This window comes from Ipomoea nil, unplaced genomic scaffold (assembly GCF_001879475.1).
Source record: "Ipomoea nil cultivar Tokyo-kokei standard unplaced genomic scaffold, Asagao_1.1 scaffold2845, whole genome shotgun sequence".
In the NCBI taxonomy this organism is placed as follows: domain Eukaryota; kingdom Viridiplantae; phylum Streptophyta; class Magnoliopsida; order Solanales; family Convolvulaceae; genus Ipomoea; species Ipomoea nil.
This window is the reverse complement of record NW_017619273.1, coordinates 2,900,543-2,920,112: the sequence shown is the minus strand read 5'-3', so window position 1 is coordinate 2,920,112 and position 19,570 is coordinate 2,900,543. Positions and strand designations below refer to the sequence as shown.

Below are 19,570 nucleotides of genomic sequence, written 5' to 3'. Positions count from 1 at the left end.
AAACCAATCACTATAAGTTGGACCGTAGCATAGTTAAATGATGAATTATTAATGTAATAATGTTTCACGTCAAATCAAGGTCTTTAAATTGGAAGTATATTTAATAGTACTTTTTTTGCCCGTGGCGTTAAAGGAGAAGCTTCTTTCACATTATTTTCAACCGCCAACAATTTCTTTTCGATTCTTTTGTTTCTTTATTTTAAAATAAAAAATTCTCAACGGAAACAAAAGAATCTTTGAGCTGATTCATAACCTCAATTCTTTTTACACTAAACTTTGTTTTATTTAACACAATTAAATCAAATGTAATGTTTGATATAATCTTTTTAAAAAAATTGTGAACGTATACTTAAATTTCATAAATTTATCAATTACTTATTAGATTAGTGCGTCTTTTTTAATAAACTCTTTTCTTGAACTTAATTGAATACTTACTATTGGTGTTTTCATGGGGAGTCGGTGTATGATAAGGAAGAGCTACCAAGAAAATGATTATTATCTGATATCAAGAAAGCATGCAGACTGAATCTATTCAAAATAAAAAACTAAAAGTCATCTATTTATATGGTGATGTCATAGCGGGTTTAATAAGAGATTATTTTACATACTAATTTGGACGATATTTTTGGACTGAACTATAATATTTCTTTGAGTTTGTGTTCTTAATTATTAATGTTATTCTAAATAAAGTAACATGTGATAAGTATCACTAGTTAAATTATAAGAAATCAAGTCATTTAGAATGTACATACTAACTTCTTTTTTTGACAAATTAAATTAGAATGTACCAACTTAAAATTTCTTACATTATCCATTTGAACATCCTCAATATAATGTTGAAAAAATATTTTCCTTCCACATTATTTCTTACAAGTTAAGTTCGACCTTTCACATCTATCTATCTCCAATATCTTCTCCTCCCATTGTAAATACCTTTAAACTAAATATTTTTGGACTCCACAACTAACAATGACAAACAACTGTCAATTACTCAAAAGGTGCATGCAACACACACTGCTTAGCTTGTTAGGCATTTTGTGACTCTACTTAACAGTTTTCTTTATTTATGACAATACCTAAATATAAATTGTATCAGAATATTTAATCACGTGATATTTTTTTTGTTCGAAAGAATATTATTAATAAGCCGGTAATTACCACCCAATCCGGTGATTATATATTTTGAACGACCAATAGAAGCTTCTTACGGTCTTACCCAATTAGATCCCAGAATATAATTACAGATTTGACCATGAAAGATTCTTTTTTTGTGCATAAAGATTCATTATACCAGTGTTTATCGCATGTTCTTTGTCTTGAAATAGAGCTACGCGCTTAGAACCGCGAGTTTCTTTTCTTAGCCGACACGGTTACGATTGTTTGATTGTTTCTTACGTCGTCATGGCCTATGCGACATGTATGAAAATATTGGCTACATCATAATAATGTCGGACCTGTATTCTTAATTTCATTTTGCTTGAAATTATATATCTTTCATTTCTAAAGCAAAAAATATATATCTTTCATTTCAAGTGTTTACACGGACAATTGATTTTTCATCTATCCCAAAATCGTGAATGTCTATACCACCAGTCTGTATTTCACATTTAATTGATTATTAATGCATTCAGTTATTTCCCTTAAAAAAAATATATATCTTTTATTTTATGTTAAAACAATTAATGAATAAGGAGTATATCATTTCATTTACTTAGACAAGGCCGTGAAATTTGTCTAACCTTGAATTAAATTGGTATAGATATATAAGATAATTAATTTTTGTTTTGAAACAATAATATAATATAATTAAGGGAAAATTACATTTTTGTCCCTGAGTTATACCCAAGTTCTGATTCAGTCCTTAAGTTATGACCGTATCCATTTTTAGTCCCTCAGTTATGAACGAAGTGGCGCATTTGGTCCCCGACCGTTAAAATTAACGAAAAAATTAAAAAAATATATTTAAAATTTGAGGGGTAAAGTAGGAAATTCACATTTTATTCTCCTTATATCATAGCCACTTTCACAACATTATTTTCACTTCTTAGGTTCTTATTTCATGATTGTTCAATACTAAAAGCATTTCAATAACTTTAGTATGACTCGTTAGGAACCTGACTCTCGTATAACAAACTTAAGACTTAGCACAAAAAAAAAAAAAAAAACAAAAAAAAAAAACAAAAACAAAAAAAAAAACAAAAAAAAAAACAAAACAAAACAAAACAAAAACTTGATCATTGTCTTCAGACGTGTGAAACACACTATCCTATCAATTTTCAATTTTCTTTACTAAACAACAAAGGTAATCAAACCAGAACTTTTGAGATACAAAATGATGTCAAATTTCTCAGGTTGCTTTTATGAGAAATTCACCAATGGAATAACTCAATAACTTGAGATTTTTAGTATGTAAAATTTTTTCATATGCAGTAGTTTAGTCAATAATTGTTTTTAGAAGTTACAAAAGTTTTTAGAATTTTCATAACTGAGTCTTAGGTTCCTCATTCATTACTCTGATCTGGTTTTAAGAAGACAGATCAGAGGAGGTGATGGATATATATGTATAATATAATTTCCACATATTTTCTCAGGATATACAATTTTTTATTAAGTTACTACAGAGCTTATGAAAGAATTTTACGTACTAAAAATCTCAAGTTACCCCTTTGGTGAATTTGTCATAGAAATAACCTTAGAAATTTGATATCTTCTTATATTTCAAAAGTTATGGTTTAATTACCATTATGTTTAGTAAGAGATATCAGAAACTTTTCGGATGATGTGAGCTACATGCTTGAAGTCAATGATCAAGTGTTCTCTTGTTTGTACTGATCAGTCACAAGTTCCTTATACGAGACTCATGTTACTAACAAGTCATTCTAGGAAGTTGAAAATAATGTTGCAAAAGTAGTTTCAATATAAGAAAGTGAATAAAATGTGAATTTCCTACTTTACCTCTAAAATTTTAAATATTTTTAATTTTTTTGTCAATTTTAACGGTCAGGGACCAAATGCGCCACTTCGCTCAAAACTGAGGGACTAAAAATGGATACGGGTCATAACTCAGGGACTGAGTCGTCACTACCATTATAACTCAAGGATCAAGCTCGCCATTTTCCCTATAATAAATTTAGTTGAATACAACTCATCAATGGTAAAAGAAAGAGTAAATACTAATTTTAGTCCATGAGTATTAACAAAATGACAGTTTTGGCATTTTTTTTTTTTTTGAGAACACTCCCTAACCTAATTTTCTCTCTGCAATGGTTTTCCCTCATCCTCCATTGATCGGCCGCCGCCTCCGACCTCCGACCTCCGCTCGTTTTGCGGAGGCGGCGTCGGCCTCCTCTCATTTCTTCCCCTACTCCGATCGTCTCTTAATCACCTGTCCTTCGGCCTCTCCTCCGTTGCTGGCACCTCTTCTCGCCTCTCTTCCACCGCCACCATCTTCTCCGGCTCCTCATTGACGTTTCTTCCTCCTTCACCACCGTCCCTCGCCATCTCCAACTCCAGATCCAAGCTTCTTTACATTTTTTCAACGGTTCAATAAATAATAATATATATTGGTTAGTGGTTTGGTGTTTAGGATTTGTTTTGGTTGTTTTAGATTTGATTTGCATCTGTTGTTTTGTTAAATTTATTTCCTCTCGTGTCTTTAGCGAGTTTTCCTCTCGTTTATTTGGTGAGTTCTTTTTTCATAAGGTGAAACAATTTATCTGTTAATGGAGTATGTTTGCTTCATCCCGAGCACCGAAGAAGATCTGAACCTTGACATGCAGTTCAGATTAATGGATATATTGTCTATGGACAGAAAAGCCGCAATAGAGTCAGACTTGGGTAGCAAGATCATTAACTATATCAAAGGAGCTTCAAGTTCTCCAAACGAATTCAGCGTCAATCTTGAAAAACAGTCAGAGATTCATGTTCCGTGTAGCATTAGAAATTTGTTTCAATGTCTTATTGTAAGAATTTTTTATCATTACATCGGTCTTATTGTAAAATTTTCATCGTATGATTAATGAATTAGCCCTTTTATTTCAAAAAAATGACAATTTTGGTCCACATGTTTAATCACTAACAGTTTTCATGGATAATCGACTAAAACATATCATTTTGTTGAACAAGTGACAACAATGGGACACTTTTCAAAGTTGTACAAAATAGAAAAAAAATCATTTGCGACTTGAGTTTCTTGTCAGAAACACAAGTCACAAATGAGTTTCTCAAAATTTTAAAATATTTTTTTTTCGATAAATTAAATACGACAAACGCATGTTGGATATGCATTTTTCGATCATATAATATGAGAAATGCATGTGAGACATGCGCTTCTCATTCATTGTCGACATTTCTAGCAAGTCATCTTCTTGCCGATGAACCAATAAGCCTTTAACCCATTCTCTAATCACTAGATGAGTTACAAAGCCATGGAATCACCAAGAGCGAGGGAGATGTTTTGCTGCTTTCATTCTTCTACTGCTTGTTTAACAAGCTTGCCATGGATTTTATCTTCCCGGAAGCTATAATAAACACATATTTTCCAAGGCTGGCATTGAATACTTTTTCTCAAAGTGAACTCTCTGTCCTCCATTACTACCCAGATTTTCGACTTGTCTCTTATTCTGAAATATTTTCCAAATTTGTTTTTGAGATTTCTTCCTGTGATAATTTAAATCGTTAGTGAATGTACATCCTTGCATTATAAACTAACAGAGCCCATGTTTGCGATGCCAACAAGAAACCTGCCCACTCCACCTGGCATATCTCAGTAAACGTAAACCATCAAGCATCGTATTCACCTGATACAAATCTCGAGTTTTCTGTTTCAACAGTTTGACATCATATTTACTCAACGACGAAGTAGTACAGAGATAGATTGACTCATTAGCATTCATACATAAATGCTATAGCGGGTTTACGATATGATCTCCCATAGACGTGGTGACCAAGCATCCGGGACTTACTGGAAATGTTCGATGCGTCGTGCCCAAATGTGACGTCGGAATTTCACAATTTTGCTATAGCCGCTCAACGCGTCGAGACTCCTGGTGCCCGAATCGTGAAGCTTATTGGAAAATTTGGACGCGTCGAGACTCCTGGTGCCCCAATCGTGAAGCATTGTCTAGATTGCAATAGAAACACAATTAAGCAAAGTACTACAATGTAAGATGGAAATGTGCAAGAGATTACCAAGCTTAATTGCTACAATCCACTAGATTACTCCAACAATCAAGAGAATATTCAATACATTGACGTAGAGTTGTCAATCCTTCCTTCAATCCTTAGATTCCTCTTGCTTGGATGGAGAATTGAAGAGAACTTGATCCAGAGATGATCTAAACCTAGAGAGATAAAAACCTAATCTAAAAGCTCTGAAAATATCTAAAGTACAAAGATAAAATGAAAAGGGTGGTCGCCAATCCCACCACAAGTCTTCTTTTAATTGTTGATTTTCCGCCTAGGTCTCCATTCACGAGTGGTCCATGCTTGTGGATCCACTCGTGACACCTTCTAGTCCCAAGTCACGAGTGGTTCACGAGCGTGGCTCACTCGTGACAGGAACACAGCAACTTCCTCCACTTGCACTCCTCTTGGTTGCTCTAGTTCAAGCTCATATGCCCTCCATTAAGCTCAAACACCTTCAAAACACTAAAGTGTACATATTTATAGGGTTTTGAAACACATTGGCACATTTCAAAGCATTTCCATCATAAATCAACCACAAAGGATTCTATTTAAGCACAACTCATCACCTAAATAACCCATAAAAGGTAGCATCTTTGGCACTTATCACTTATTCCCATATTTGATGCTGGGAAAACCCATTAGGGGCCCTTATTATTTGAAAACTGATTGGGGTAGTGTTGATTGTTGGGACATTATTAGAAAATCTAACTCTCCTGGTCTGACCTCGAGGCAGAGTGTTCTGTTTTAATCGATATTGGCAATTTGGAGGATATTGACATATTATACATGAATGGACAAAAATACCCTTATAAATTACACATTCCAACTTTTTTTAGCTAGATGGGTAATCGACGCGATCAATTTTTACACGAAAATAATAGTCATTGAATGAGAATTGGTAGTGATTAAACATGTGGACCAAAACTATCATTTTGTTAATATTTGTGAGACCAAAATTGATATTTGCTCTTAAACAAACTTAAATAAAGAATATAAGAAGATGACAATTTTCCTCCCTCAATTATAGAAAAATATCAATTTTTGTCCATCAATTACACTATCACCACGGCATGGCAAATTATGCTATGCATCCATGGTGTACACGGATGCAAAAACGACGTCGTTTTGACTAAAAACGCGCGTTCAACTTTAAAAAAAAAAATCAGTTTCGATTCCCGTCAACAACATTATGTTGTGTGTAATTTCTGAATGTATAGTTATGCAATTCTGGATTTATAGTTATGAAATTATGGATGTGTAGTTATGCAATTCTGAATGTATAGTTATGAAATTATGCACTTCTGAATTTATAGTTATGAAGTTATGGATGTGTAGTTATGCAATTCTGAATGTATAGTAATGAAGTTATGCAATTCTGAATTTATAGTTATGGATGTGTAGTTATGCAATTCTGAATGTATAGTTATAAAATTATGGATGTGTAATTATGCAATTCTGAATTATTATTTTTTTAAGTCGACGTTAAAATGACGTCGTTTTTGCATCCGTGTGCACCATGCGTGGTGCACACGGATGCACGACTCTATCACCACTTATTGGGCCTCAATTCTTTGCAAAGTAACTTTTTCGTTTGATCTAAGTTTTAAAAAAAAAAAAAAATTACTTCAGAGACAAATGAAAAATCAAATTGGTTAGGTTGTTGACTTTGTAACCACAAGATTCAAGTTCAACTCTCAATGGAAGTGGCCTATTGACTTTCATGGTTTGAGTCGATTAACTATGTGTAATCTAGACTGGCTTACTTCCTTGTAATAATTTATCGAGCTAGGATCACAAAGTAGGGTTTACCCAATACATATTTTCAGGTAATGGTTGCGAATTTCTCTAGTCATTCAAAAAATATTAAATAATTTTACAAACAATTTATGAATGAAAAGTGACATGTATAATTGAGAGCCAAAAAGTGCCATTTTTCTATAATTTAGAAACAAAAATTATCAATTCTCAAAATTGTGATTTATCATAAACTTGAGGATTTTCCTATAGATATTCTTTATTTAGATGATTAGGTGCATATTGAATTTTTTTTTATTAATTAGTTATACGAGGTAGTTAGATTCTTTGATCACGTGAATATGATGGTTGTACAGGTGGGGTGGTTCAATGTAGACAGCCCATACGTAGTCTGTACCATATGTTGACATAGGTCTCTCATGAAATTCTTGCGTTCTCATAATAAAATTAAAAAATAAAAAATAAAAAAATAAAAGGCAGTGAATTTTAAGTGATTTTTACAGCTTAAAAACTTGAAACATGATTTTTAGATTCACACAAAAAAAAAAAAAAAAAAACAAAAAAAAAAAAAGAGCAACGCAGGGTTCTCGTGAAACGCAAATCTAACGTCTAGTCGAGCGAGTGCACTTGACGTGCCCAACGGGTGCATTAATCTGAATTTTTATTTATTTTTTTCGTTTTGTTTTTACTTTTCTTTTTTCCTTTTATAACTATTGGAGATGCTCTAATCATAAACAAATCTTTTCCACGCAATATCAAAGGTGTTAGCAAAGGGTGATGCAAGACAATTGTTTTTTTTTTAATGATGTTTTCACATTTCATAACTTTTTGCATAAATTCATGATAAAACATCCTAATTCTTTAACAATGTTATTTTCAAGTTTTTCAATTCTTTGCATAAATTCTTGATAAAGACATCCTAATTAACTTAATTTATGACTCAATAATTCTTCCTTCCCTAGATTTTATGTAAAACTTTATTGCCACCCCTATTGATCACGAGACACATCACTGGTACAACACAGACAAATAAGATTAATCCAACGGTTGTCCCTAAAATTCAGTTTAGTCTAATAATAACTGATATTACTGGATATATTTGCATAATTTCAGTAAATTTAACAGACATATGAACACTATCCTGCTAACACTTAATAGTTACAACTGCTACAATGTTACATAACAGTTGAGTATCTTCATCATAGCAACCTGCAATACCTTCAACATAGATGCAATGACACTTCAAAATATCGCATCGATCTTCATGCTTCACCCCTTCAAGGAATCTGAATGAAATGAAGAAAAGGTATAAAAATGATTTAAAGATAAATACTCATAAAATTCTATGGATTTTTGGTAGTTATTTGTGTTGATGATTGATATCGGATACCCTTTTTTAGAAGTGTGTACTTACTTAAACCCATCTCTTATGCTGATCCGCGAGCTTGGATCTAACAGGAGGCTTGCCCCTACTTGTAGGTTCTCTTCCAGAAGGTGTTTGCTTTGATTTTGAACTGGAAACTGAACTGCCTATCTGATTGGATGATATTTCCTTCAAAGGGCTTACTGGCCTGGAGCTATAATACCTGTCTGTTAGTCTCACAAGTGCGGGATTCTTCTCCGGTCCCCATTTCTGGTCTCCTTCCCTTTCAGCACTTTTGGTAGCTGCAGGAGTTTGGGGCTTGTTCCTTGAACTGGAAACAGAATTACCTGTCTGATTTAATGAAGGGCTTACTGGCCTGGAACTATGATGTCTGTCGATTGCTTTCACAGGTGCCGGTTTCTTCTCCTGTCCCCGTTTCTGCTCTTCTTCCCTTCCAGAAATTTTGCTAACCTCCAAATTGTTAGAAGCAGGAGTTTGGGGTTTGTTCCTCCTGGGCGAGTTATCTGAATCTGAAGACGAAGGACCAGTTGTGCTGTCCATATCATAGATAATATTGTCTGTCAACACAGGAAGCTGCATCGAGTTTGCTTTCGAGAAAGAAGGTCTTCGAAGTCTTGTCAGGTTGGTAACCTGCTCACAACAAAACATCGAAAAATGATTCTGGGATATACTTTCCATACAATATGATCAGCTCTTCAATTTACAGGAAATGCATGAATGAATTTATGCTGCTACAACTTTTGATAGCAGTCTCACCTTCTGTTCTAGAACCAATATGTCCTTTCTCAGTTTGGAAATAATCATATTCTTCCTACGAATAATGCCTTCTAACTCCGTGATCCTCTGATACAAGAGAGAAGAAAATGATAAGTGATGTGATCTCATGGAAAATCTTGAGTGCAGTATTTCAACATGAACTACAATTCATGTTACCTTTGGACCAAGAGATTCAGATGATTGTAAACAGGCAGAGAGATTTTTTGTGGTGGCATCCTTTTCTTCGCAGTCGCTCCGAAGGAGGTAGTCATCTTGATAAACTGTTACAGTGTTCACCTGCAGGAAAAACAATCCAGTGGACATTGAAACAAATTGTGAACTGATATGGTCCAATATTAAGAGAATCATGCCTTAAAAACACACTGAGACTAGGGGTGTGTTTGGTTTGCACAAGGGAATCGGAATGAGAATTAAATACTTGGTAATGGTAACGGGTTTTAGGTGAAAATATTTTGCATGTTAGGTAGTAGCATTAACAGTTACAAAAGGCATTCATATGCAACTCATTCATCACATTGATGATATCAACAATCACCAAAATATATCAAAGAGGTTAAATTGGGTGAAATCACAGCCTGAATAAGTACAACTATTGAAGATCATAAAAAGAAGAGGTATTGTATAAAGAACACAATAATATACTTCTAGCCTCTTTTCTAGCAAGATCCTTCCATGAATTTTACATGGTGATAAGATACATAACGCAATTAACAACTTAAACACAATGCAACTTCAAAACCCCAACAACCCAACAGGGTAGCTCAAGTGGCAAATGAGCTCTCTTTGTGGGAGAGAATTTCGGGATAACCCGAGTGCAATTTCGACAAGTGATCATTTCTTTTGGGCCAACTTCCCTGCCTCTCGGGGTGAACGGAGATTATTTGGGTGGACGTCCCACTTTGTGGTTTACACCAAAAAAAAAAAAAAAAAAAAAAAAAAAAAAAAAAAAAAAAAAAAAAAAACTTGAAAACCCCAACAAAAGAAAAAGAAAAGGCCCAAAGCGGGTAATGCACAGTTCAACCTGCCGTAAATTGTTTTCAACTCCCTTTGTGTATTCCCGCAATTTCATGCATTTGATTAATTATTGATTAAATTTGATTAATCTTTTTCAAATCAAAAACAGCATTGAAGCCTTGAAGATAGCCATGTGCACTGCCCCAGTCCGGTCACTTCCTGATTTTCAGGAGTTTATAATTGAAGCTGATGCTATGGCTATCAATTGTTATATCGTGGACCAGGATTCATAGTGCACTGTGGACCCTAGTTCAATATACATAATTTGACTTCATAATGTACAGAATTCATGTTCATAATACACATATACATACACATAAACATGATATTATGAATATGAATTCAGTATATTATGAATATGAATTCTGTGTATTATGTTAAGTGTTTGTGTCATAATTAAATCGTGTTTATGTATATATGTATTATGAACATAAATTCACATACACATAAATTTATGTTTTTCAAAAAAAAAAAAAATGAACATAAATTATGTACATTATAAATATGAATTATGTACATTGTGAAGTCAAATTATGTGTATTGGACCAAGGTCCGCAAGTGCACTGTGAACCCTGGTCCACGATATAAATTGTCCTATGGGCATGGGGGCAGTCCTAATGCAGGAAGGAAAACCAATTGCCTTTTTCAGCAAAGGATTTGGAAGTAAACAATTGTGGCTTTCAATTTATGAAAATGAATATTTGTCTATCATTAACGCAGTGAAAAAATGGCGACCCTACCTACTGGGAAGACACTTTGTCATAAGGACTGATCATCAAAGCCTTAAATTCTTACTGGATCATAAAATCACCACCACTATTCAACAAAATGGCCTCTTCAAGCTCTTAGGGTTGGATTATTCCATCCAGTATAAGAAGGGAACTGAGAATAGAGTATCTCCATGAATTTTGTAGAAGAGTGGCCAAGGTCCCACAATAAGAATACCATTTTGGTGGTGATAGATAGGCTGACAAAATATTGCCACTTCCTAACACTGTCACACCCTTTTATTCATGGAAAATGTGTATAAACTACATGGGCTCCCTCAGGATGTTGTCTCCGATAGAGACAAATTTTCATAAGCAGGGTTTGGCAAAGCATCTTCAAGAATCTTGGGGTTAAACTCAGCTTGTTCACTAGTTACCATCCACAAACAAATGGACAGACCGAGAGAGTTAATAGGTGTTTGGAGACTTATCTAAGATGCATGACATTTCAGAAACCAAAGCAATGGGTCAAATGGCTGCACTTAGCTGAACTCTGGTATAATTCTAAGTTTCACAAGCACAAAAGAATGGCAAAAAACCCATATTGGATGAAAGTTGCATTTTAAAAGCGTTTACAACACAAGTATATATGGAGTATGCAATTACCTGAATATCTACAGAAGAGGCCACACTAGGAGCCAAGTCTGATAAATCAGACATGCGGCGCTCTTCTGGTTCTGTTTCATTTGCCGGGATGAGTACTTCAGACTTGATCACTTCCTCCCCCATTGACATCTTCCTACCTGAATCAGTCTGTTTAGGTAATACAAACAACACTTAGAACCAAAACCAATCATAAAAAGGTCACAAATAGGCAAAAATCACTCATTTTTACTTGTTTACCATGGGGAAAAGTTTGGGCAGGTGCTTGTGTTGCTCACAAAGCCAGCAATTGTTACTAGCAGGTTCAAGTTGATCGTTGAACGAGTTCACCTGTTCACATAAATTATCTAGCTTCTGCTGCATCTTAAGAAGCACCTGATCCTGGAAATGATACAAAATTTATGTAAATTCTAACTTTTCCTAGAAATCCTTAGGATTTTCCAAGAATCTTATAGTCCAATCATATATAAAAGATTCTCAACACCTTAGTAATAAATAAATAAATCAGTACAAGATTTATGTATGCATTTTATCAAACAATAGATATGCATTTTATATGCGCCATTAGTAACCCTTAATTTAGGCAACAGATACTTCAATTAAATGATGAAAACTGTTAATTACTTCAAATTCACAAGGATTATGAAAGGTTCTAAAAAGAGATTAAAAAAACCTAACCCTGAGTTGAACAGATTTTTCCAGCTCGCGAATCATTTTATTTTTCTTCGAATTCGCGGCGGAGGCGGCGGCGCCGATAACAGCGACGACAAGAACCCGTTGAACAGGGGTGAAAAGATCCCAAGCCACGGCTTCTTCCGGGCTCAACCCACCGCCGATAGCCCTAGACGAACTGGCTTCCTCGGCGCCGACGAGGCGGCCCTGGAGCGACACCCATGCCAACTGGCGTTTGGCCCTGACGGGCTGGCTGGGCTGGGTGAAGCAGCTGGAGAGGCGGCGAGGCGCCGGCGAAGCTGTAGGGGTGAAAGGAGAGAGTGAGACCAGAGACGCCCGCCGCTTAAAGAAAGATGCAGCTGAGCTGAAGCCAAAATCTTGCTCTTCTTCTACCTCCATGGATGCGAAGATTGAGGGTGAGGAGAGTGAAAGAAGATTAGTGTATTAATTTTCTGAGATTTTGTTTTTGATTTTTTGCCATTTTGGGCTTTGTGCCTTCCGTGGAGTTCATTTTGAATCTTTATATTTCGGGAGGGAAATCTTGAGAATTTGGAACGCGACGGTCATGATTCTTACACGTGTACAATGTTGGGCCAGGCTGGGACTTTGGATTCTAGATAGCCGTTGCCTTATTCGAACTACGTTTCGAAGTATAGAATTCAAATGTATTTTTGTACGTTTGCAGTTTGCTGAGTTGTATTTATTCAAATCTCAATAATTATCATTGGGTATATAATGCGTGTTTGTTTCAAACATTGTAATTGGAACTCAAATTAAATATTGAATGATTAAAATTAATTTGTTTATTTGACATAAGATTTTTTTTTTTGAAACCAACATATCTTCTACCGTAAAAAAATCACAAGTTTTGGAAAATAAAAAGGACAAAAATTTTCCTATCCAATGAAAAGAAGTATTCATTTTTCTTTTTCTTTTCTTTTTTTTTTTTTTGGCTAAATTGTCATCTCACATCAAGAAGAAAATCCAAGAAGAAAAAAAAAATAAGAGAGGAAATAATTGGGGGTAAATAAGCTAAAGTTGTTTGGAGTTCTGTCGTCGCATCTAGAATTTTCTACTGCTACATCTGCAATCACTGCTACTGTGCATCTTTGTTGTTACAGTCGTCCGCCTTGAGGAAAGACTTGGGGATTGGACTGCAACTGCTGCATTGTTGGCGTACTGTCGGACTGCAACTCCTTCGGCGAGCAGCAGCAAATAACGGGTGTTGGTGGTCGGCGGTGTAATTGGTGTTGACCGGCAACCAACGAGCAGTCCTCCTTGATGTTTGGATTCCATCTATTTTTTTTAATTCAATAATAAATAAGTCCACATCAGCAAAATACCGCGCCATTGTTGAGGCTTAGTTTTAGGCTTTTGTTATGTTTATCTGGTTATGCTTATTCTTCTGTTTATTTCTTTACCTAGTCTTGTGGTTTAGGTATAACCACTCCTCTTTTCATGGTCCTGTACTCTATTTAAGCATTGTGTTTTACGTTAAATAAACACAATTGATTACACTCCAACATGGCATCACAGCCAACACTCTAGCGAGAAAAATTATTATCATTATTTTTTTTCCCTCCCTATCACCACCCATGGATGTCGTTAACACTCCTGCTATTACTCACCTTCACGCTCCAACCCACTTGCCGATTAAACTCACTCCTTCGAACTTCCCTATTTGGAAGAAGCAGGTTGAGTCTCTCGATCTTTTGGGCTACATTACGGGCTCCACTACAGCTCCGGCACAATATTCTGATGCTGCTCGCACCGCAATAAATCCCGCCTACACAACTTGGTTCAGGCAAGATCAAATTATTTTGAGTGTTATTCTCGGCAGCCTCTCAGATGTCTTGCAGCCAATCATCTCATCCACTGTCTCTACGAGTGATGCCTAGACACGTCTATCCACAAGTTGTGTTGCTGCGTCTCGGGGACGTGTGGTTTCGCTAAAGGTGAAACTTGCCAAAAATCCTAGGGTCAACCGGCCTATTGACTCGTATATGGGGGAAATGCGAGCAATTGCTGATGATCTGGCGATAGCTCAAAGTCCGGTCAGCGAAGAAGATCTCGTAGTACATATATTCACGCAGCTTGGCGATGAATACAATCCCATTGTGGCAGCTCTTCGCGTACGGACCGAGGTCATCTCTTTTAGTGAGCTGTAGGATGTTCTCACTGACTACGAAAGGTTGATGAAGGATAACGAAGCTGCCTCGCACATTCACATGCCTACTGCAAATGCCACCCAACGGCGCTATAACGGCTCATCTAACTCTCAGTTTCAAAGTTACAATCGCCGTGGCCGAGGGGGTTCTGCTTCTTCAAATGGGCGACAACACAAAGTAAGGAATGGCAGGAACCGGCCTCCCAGGTATTGTAACTTTTGTGACTACCCCGGGCACAACACCAAGTTCTGCCGCAAGTTGGCCAATTTTTTAAAGGATAACAATATGGTCGTGCTCGACCCTCAAAACACTACTCGGCAATCTCCCTCGTCTTTTGTTATGTTTATCTGGTTATGCTTATTCTTCTGTTTATTTCTTTACCTAGTCTTGTGGTTTAGGTATAACCACTCCTCTTTCCATGGTCATGTACTCTATTTAAGCATTGTGCTTTACGTTGAATAAACACAATTGATTACACTTCAACAGCCATGTCATCAGGGAATTGGGAAACTTGTAAAAAATTTGGGGGGAGGGGGGGAGGGGGGGGAATTAATGATTTGTGAATCAAAATATATGTTATGAAAGGTTGCCGCATGAATAATCTAATATAATTCATGGTACAGGATGACACTTAATTAGCATTTTTTAATCACAAATGCCGGGTAACTTTATTGGAAATGTGTAATTTAAATTCAAAATAAATGCTACTCCAATAAATTATTTTAGTGTTTTCAACGCACATGGGAGAAATGAATTTTTGTTCGATTCAAAAGAATTGAGCATTAGAATAGTTTCTACATTAAATAAAAATATTTAGTATAAATAAGGGTCAAATAGGCCATCCAACTAAATACCAAAATGCAATTAGGTCACTAAACTCAAAAAATCTACAATTAAATCATTGAAGTACACAAATTCATTTAATTTAACCTAAAATGACTTGTTTACTTGTTAATGTGATGATGTGTCCATTTTTTATTTAAAATTAATTTTTAAAATTTTATTTTAATAATAATTATAAAGAAAATAATTATTCTAAATTATTTAATTAAAAAAAAAAAACAGCCAACCGAAGACGAATGGAACCCTTCGTCTCCGGACAGCCAGCTAGGGAGACGAAGGGTCCCCTTCGTCTCCAGCCGACCATGGAGACGATCCCCTTCGTCTCCATGGCGGCCAGAGACGAAGGGGACCCTTCTTTTCCCTGGCTGGCTGTTTCTTTTCTTCTTTTTTTTTTCTTTAATAATTTAAAATAATTATTTTATTTATAATCACATTACTATGATTACATTCATTATCATCTTATTTTACTTATCACTATCACTATCTTATCACTATATTCATATACATATCATTAAAAATGAATATGTCAAAAAAAAAAAATTTTAAATATTAGCTCAAAAAATATTAATATTATCTAAACTAAATTTTAAGTGAAAACTGAAAAATTAGAAAACAGAAAACGGAGAACAGTTTTCTGTTAGTAAACAAATTTTCTAAACAGAAAAATATAGAATGAAAACGGAAAAATTGGAAAACAGAAAACAGAGAACAGTTTTTTGTTAGTAAACGAACCCTTATAATTCTAATTTTAAACAAATGCTAGTAGTTTTTCCAATTTGAACCGTCGGTTCACGCTTCAAGATCCCTTTTTTCGATTCATGATTTTAATAAACTGAAGTCCAAATATTGGGTCCTTGATCTTAATCATAGCCGAAAATTTTCAATTCGATTGTCATAGTGTCCGGTTCAGTTCGAAAACAATAATTGTTGGAGAAGAAAAATAAATAAAATGTTTACTTTAAGGATATAGATGTCAATTTAATATACCCGGGGGAAAATTGCCACTTTTAGAATAATTGGAGGGGCTAAATGCTTACATGAATAATTCAGGTGGAAAATGTGCTATAAACATATAATTCAAGGGAAAAAAGTGTCATTTCTCCAAAAAAAAAAAATAATAATAATAATAAATTAACAACTTAAGAGTATATTAAATAAATATTTTTTTGGAAGTTTTTAATCACCATATAGGAGTTACCTAAATTTCGTGATTCATAAATTCCTTAAAACCAATTCGTTTCTTTTCAATAGTGCTAAAAGCATATAGGCGTCAATTTTTCAGGATACAATGAATTACAAATTTACAATAATATATTTGAGCACTTAAATATATTGTTTACGGCAAACGTAAACAAAGGAAAGTGTTTAAGAAAAAATTGACATAATACGAGAGTGCAAAAGGAACAACTAAAATTTTCAGTATAAAATCATTTTTGCCCAACTATAAGTATATATAGGAGATGTTGAATTGTATGAATATTCGAGTGATCGAACATGATTCTCGATGAATACAACTTCTCTAAAATATATCAAAATTGAGCTCTAGTCAAATCACTGAAAAAATAACAAGTTTAATGATATGTACGTGCTAGCAAAAATATCATGTAATTCTTTTATTTTATTTTTTTGAGTACAAATATCATGTACTTGAAAGTCAAAGGAACATGTCAAGCTGATGTTCAACTCAAGATCGTCAAATAGCATATTTCACATCACGACTCACGAGAAAATATATATTGAGTTAATACCCAAAATCGTCCTCGACTATAGTGGTTTTTCTCAATTTCGTCCTAATCGACTTTGGTGACCTAATATCGTACCAGACTTTTGTGTTTCGCTCAATTTAGTCCTCAATTTGTTATTTCGTCAAATTGGTGTTAAATAAAGGGACAATTCAGTAATGTCAATATTGATTTCTCTTTACTTTCAACTTGTGAAGTGCGAAATTCCTCTTTCTTGTACGAATTACACCCAGAAATACTCCCAGACCTGCAAATCAAATTTTATATTTGCAGTTTTAGGAGTAATTCTGGGAGTAATTCGTAAAAAAAAAAGGATTTCGCAGTTCACATGTCTATGAGTAAAGAGATGCCAATATTAAAATTACTGAATTGTCTATTTATTTAACACCAAATGGACAGAATAACAAATGAGGGACTAAATTGAGCAAAAACACAAAAATTTGGGACTAAATTGAGCGAAACACAAAAGTCTGGGATGATATTAGGTCACCAAAGTCGTTTAGGACGAAATTGAGAAAAACCACTATAGTCGAGGACGATTTTGGGGAGTTTTTTCCCAAAATGGTCCCTCGACTATCGCTCATTCTCAATTTTGCATTTCGACTTTTAATTGCACTCAATGTGGTCCCTTGACTTTTAAAAACTCCCCCAAATTGGTCCTCCGTTAGAAATTCCGTCTATTGAGTGTTAAAATGAAGGGCATTTTTGTCCGTTTACCTATTATATGCCTAATATACTCTGAAAAATAGTCGAGGGACCATTTTGGGAATAGTTGAGGGACCATTTTGGGAAAAATTTATTTATTTATTTCCATTTTTTTAAGACTATCATATTAGAATTTCTATAGATTTTTTTTCTTACAAATATACATAGTTTTTAAACTTTCTCTACAATTTTTTCCTTCTGTCTAAACATACAAATTTTTCCTCTATCCCTATCAAGTTTTACAATAAGTTTCGTACTTTGGTAAACAAGTTTAACTTTCAAATTTAAGTTTATTAATATTCATATATAAAATACAAACAAACTTCAAAATGACAAGAACTTGTAGTATTGAAAAATGATGAGGCTTTAGGTTTAGAATTGCTTGTTTTGTGCTAATTATTTTTGCATTTAGTTTATTTTACTTGTCCTTTAACACATAAAATTGATAGCCATAGTTGTAGACTCTCTTTAGCATGATGTACTTCTTGGTAGATAGGCATTTGGAAATGGTAGTTATGATTTGTACTAACTTTGGAATGAAACTAATGGCCTTGCAAGTTAAGTTAAGCCAACTTTTCAAAAATATTTTCTAAGATTTTGTCATTGACCGAGAAGTGACGCGTACTTCTCAGTTCCAAGAAGTGCTAGAAGTATAGCGATTGATTGTAAAAATAATAATTTTATTTTCAAAGGCATACTGACCGAGAAATGAAGCGTACATTTTGGGTGTCTAAACTGATAAAAATAGTAATGTTATTTTTATTGGTAAAAATAATATTTAATGTAATACATAGTGATTGAATGTCTATTGAAGTGTGTGTGTGTGTGCGTGTGTGTGTGTGTGAACATAAAAAATATATGAGTATTATATTTTTGAAACTTACGGAACTTATTGTAAAACTTGATAGGAATAGAGGGAAGTTGGTATGTTTAGATAGAAGGAAAAAATTTGTAGAGAAAGTTTAAAATTTTGACTTTTGATTATGGATTTTAACTATTTATATTTGTAAGAAAAAAAATGTATAGAAATTCTAATTTGATAGTCTTAAAAAAATGAAAATAAACAAAAATGAAATAAATAAATGAGTTTTTCCCAAAATGATCCCTCGACTATTCCCAAAATGGTCCCTCGACTATTTTTCAGAGTATATTAGGCATATAATAGGTAAACGGACGAAAATGCCCTTCATGTTAACACTCAATAGACGAAATTTCTAACGGAGGACCGATTTGGGGGAGTTTTTAAAAGTCAAGGGACCATATTGGGTGCAATTAAAAGTCAAAATGTAAAATTGAGAATGAGCGATAGTCAAGGGACCATTTTGGGAAAAAACTCCGATTTTGGGTATTAACTCAATATATATTTGTGTTGGGCCGACAACAAGCCCAAACAATGTGAATGAGCCAACAACAGAGTACAGCCCGGACAAACCTAAAAATTAAACCGTTGTTTCTAACGCCGTCTGTGGGGATCGAACCCACGACCACGTGGTTAAAAGCCACGCGCTCTACCACTGAGCTAAGACGGCTTGATGTTATACATCTATGAATTACGTAAATAACTGTTGGTTTTTAAATATATGTTTGAGAATTTTATATATATTTGGTATATAATTTTGTACCATGGCTATATCTCATATTAGATGAATTTATATATTTTTAATATATATAATATTACATGTTTAATTTTATCAAATAGAAAGCATATATGACACCATTGAAACTATCTTCCATTGAAATATACTCTAATACTTGTTTTAAATAATCTAATAATATAAGATTAATATCATTTAGGTCCCTCAACAATTTATATTTACTTAATTAGATCATCTATTTAAAAAATGTACTTTATAAAATTCTTGAGTATTAAGATGATACCTAATTAAGTCCTCAATTATCATTCACGTATGTGAACCATCAAATCTAACGGTGACTTTTGTATTTTCTTCTTCT

General features: G+C 34.2%; 1 protein-coding gene and 1 non-coding gene across 3 annotated transcripts; both read right to left on the bottom strand.

Moving 5' to 3' along the window:
• Window positions 1-7,966: 7,966 nt before the first annotated feature.
• LOC109159753 lies at window positions 7,967-12,655 on the bottom strand. Of its 2 annotated transcripts, none has more exons than XM_019307870.1 (7): window positions 12,166-12,655; window positions 11,728-11,868; window positions 11,491-11,637; window positions 9,260-9,379; window positions 9,083-9,169; window positions 8,342-8,956; window positions 7,967-8,168 (listed from the first exon to the last, which is right to left on the bottom strand). In XM_019307870.1, exons 1-6 carry the CDS (start codon window positions 12,556-12,558, stop codon window positions 8,357-8,359), a joined length of 1,488 nt encoding a protein of 495 aa, XP_019163415.1. In that variant the 5' UTR covers window positions 12,559-12,655; the 3' UTR covers window positions 7,967-8,168; window positions 8,342-8,356. The 2 variants fall into 2 exon arrangements, with proteins under 2 accessions (XP_019163415.1, XP_019163414.1); XM_019307869.1 differs by having other exon boundaries at window positions 7,967-8,228; window positions 8,357-8,956.
• Window positions 12,656-19,074: 6,419 nt separating this feature from the next.
• On the bottom strand, window positions 19,075-19,146 carry TRNAK-UUU. Its single transcript has one exon. It is a non-coding gene; the product is annotated as a tRNA-Lys (tRNA).
• Window positions 19,147-19,570: the final 424 nt, after the last annotated feature.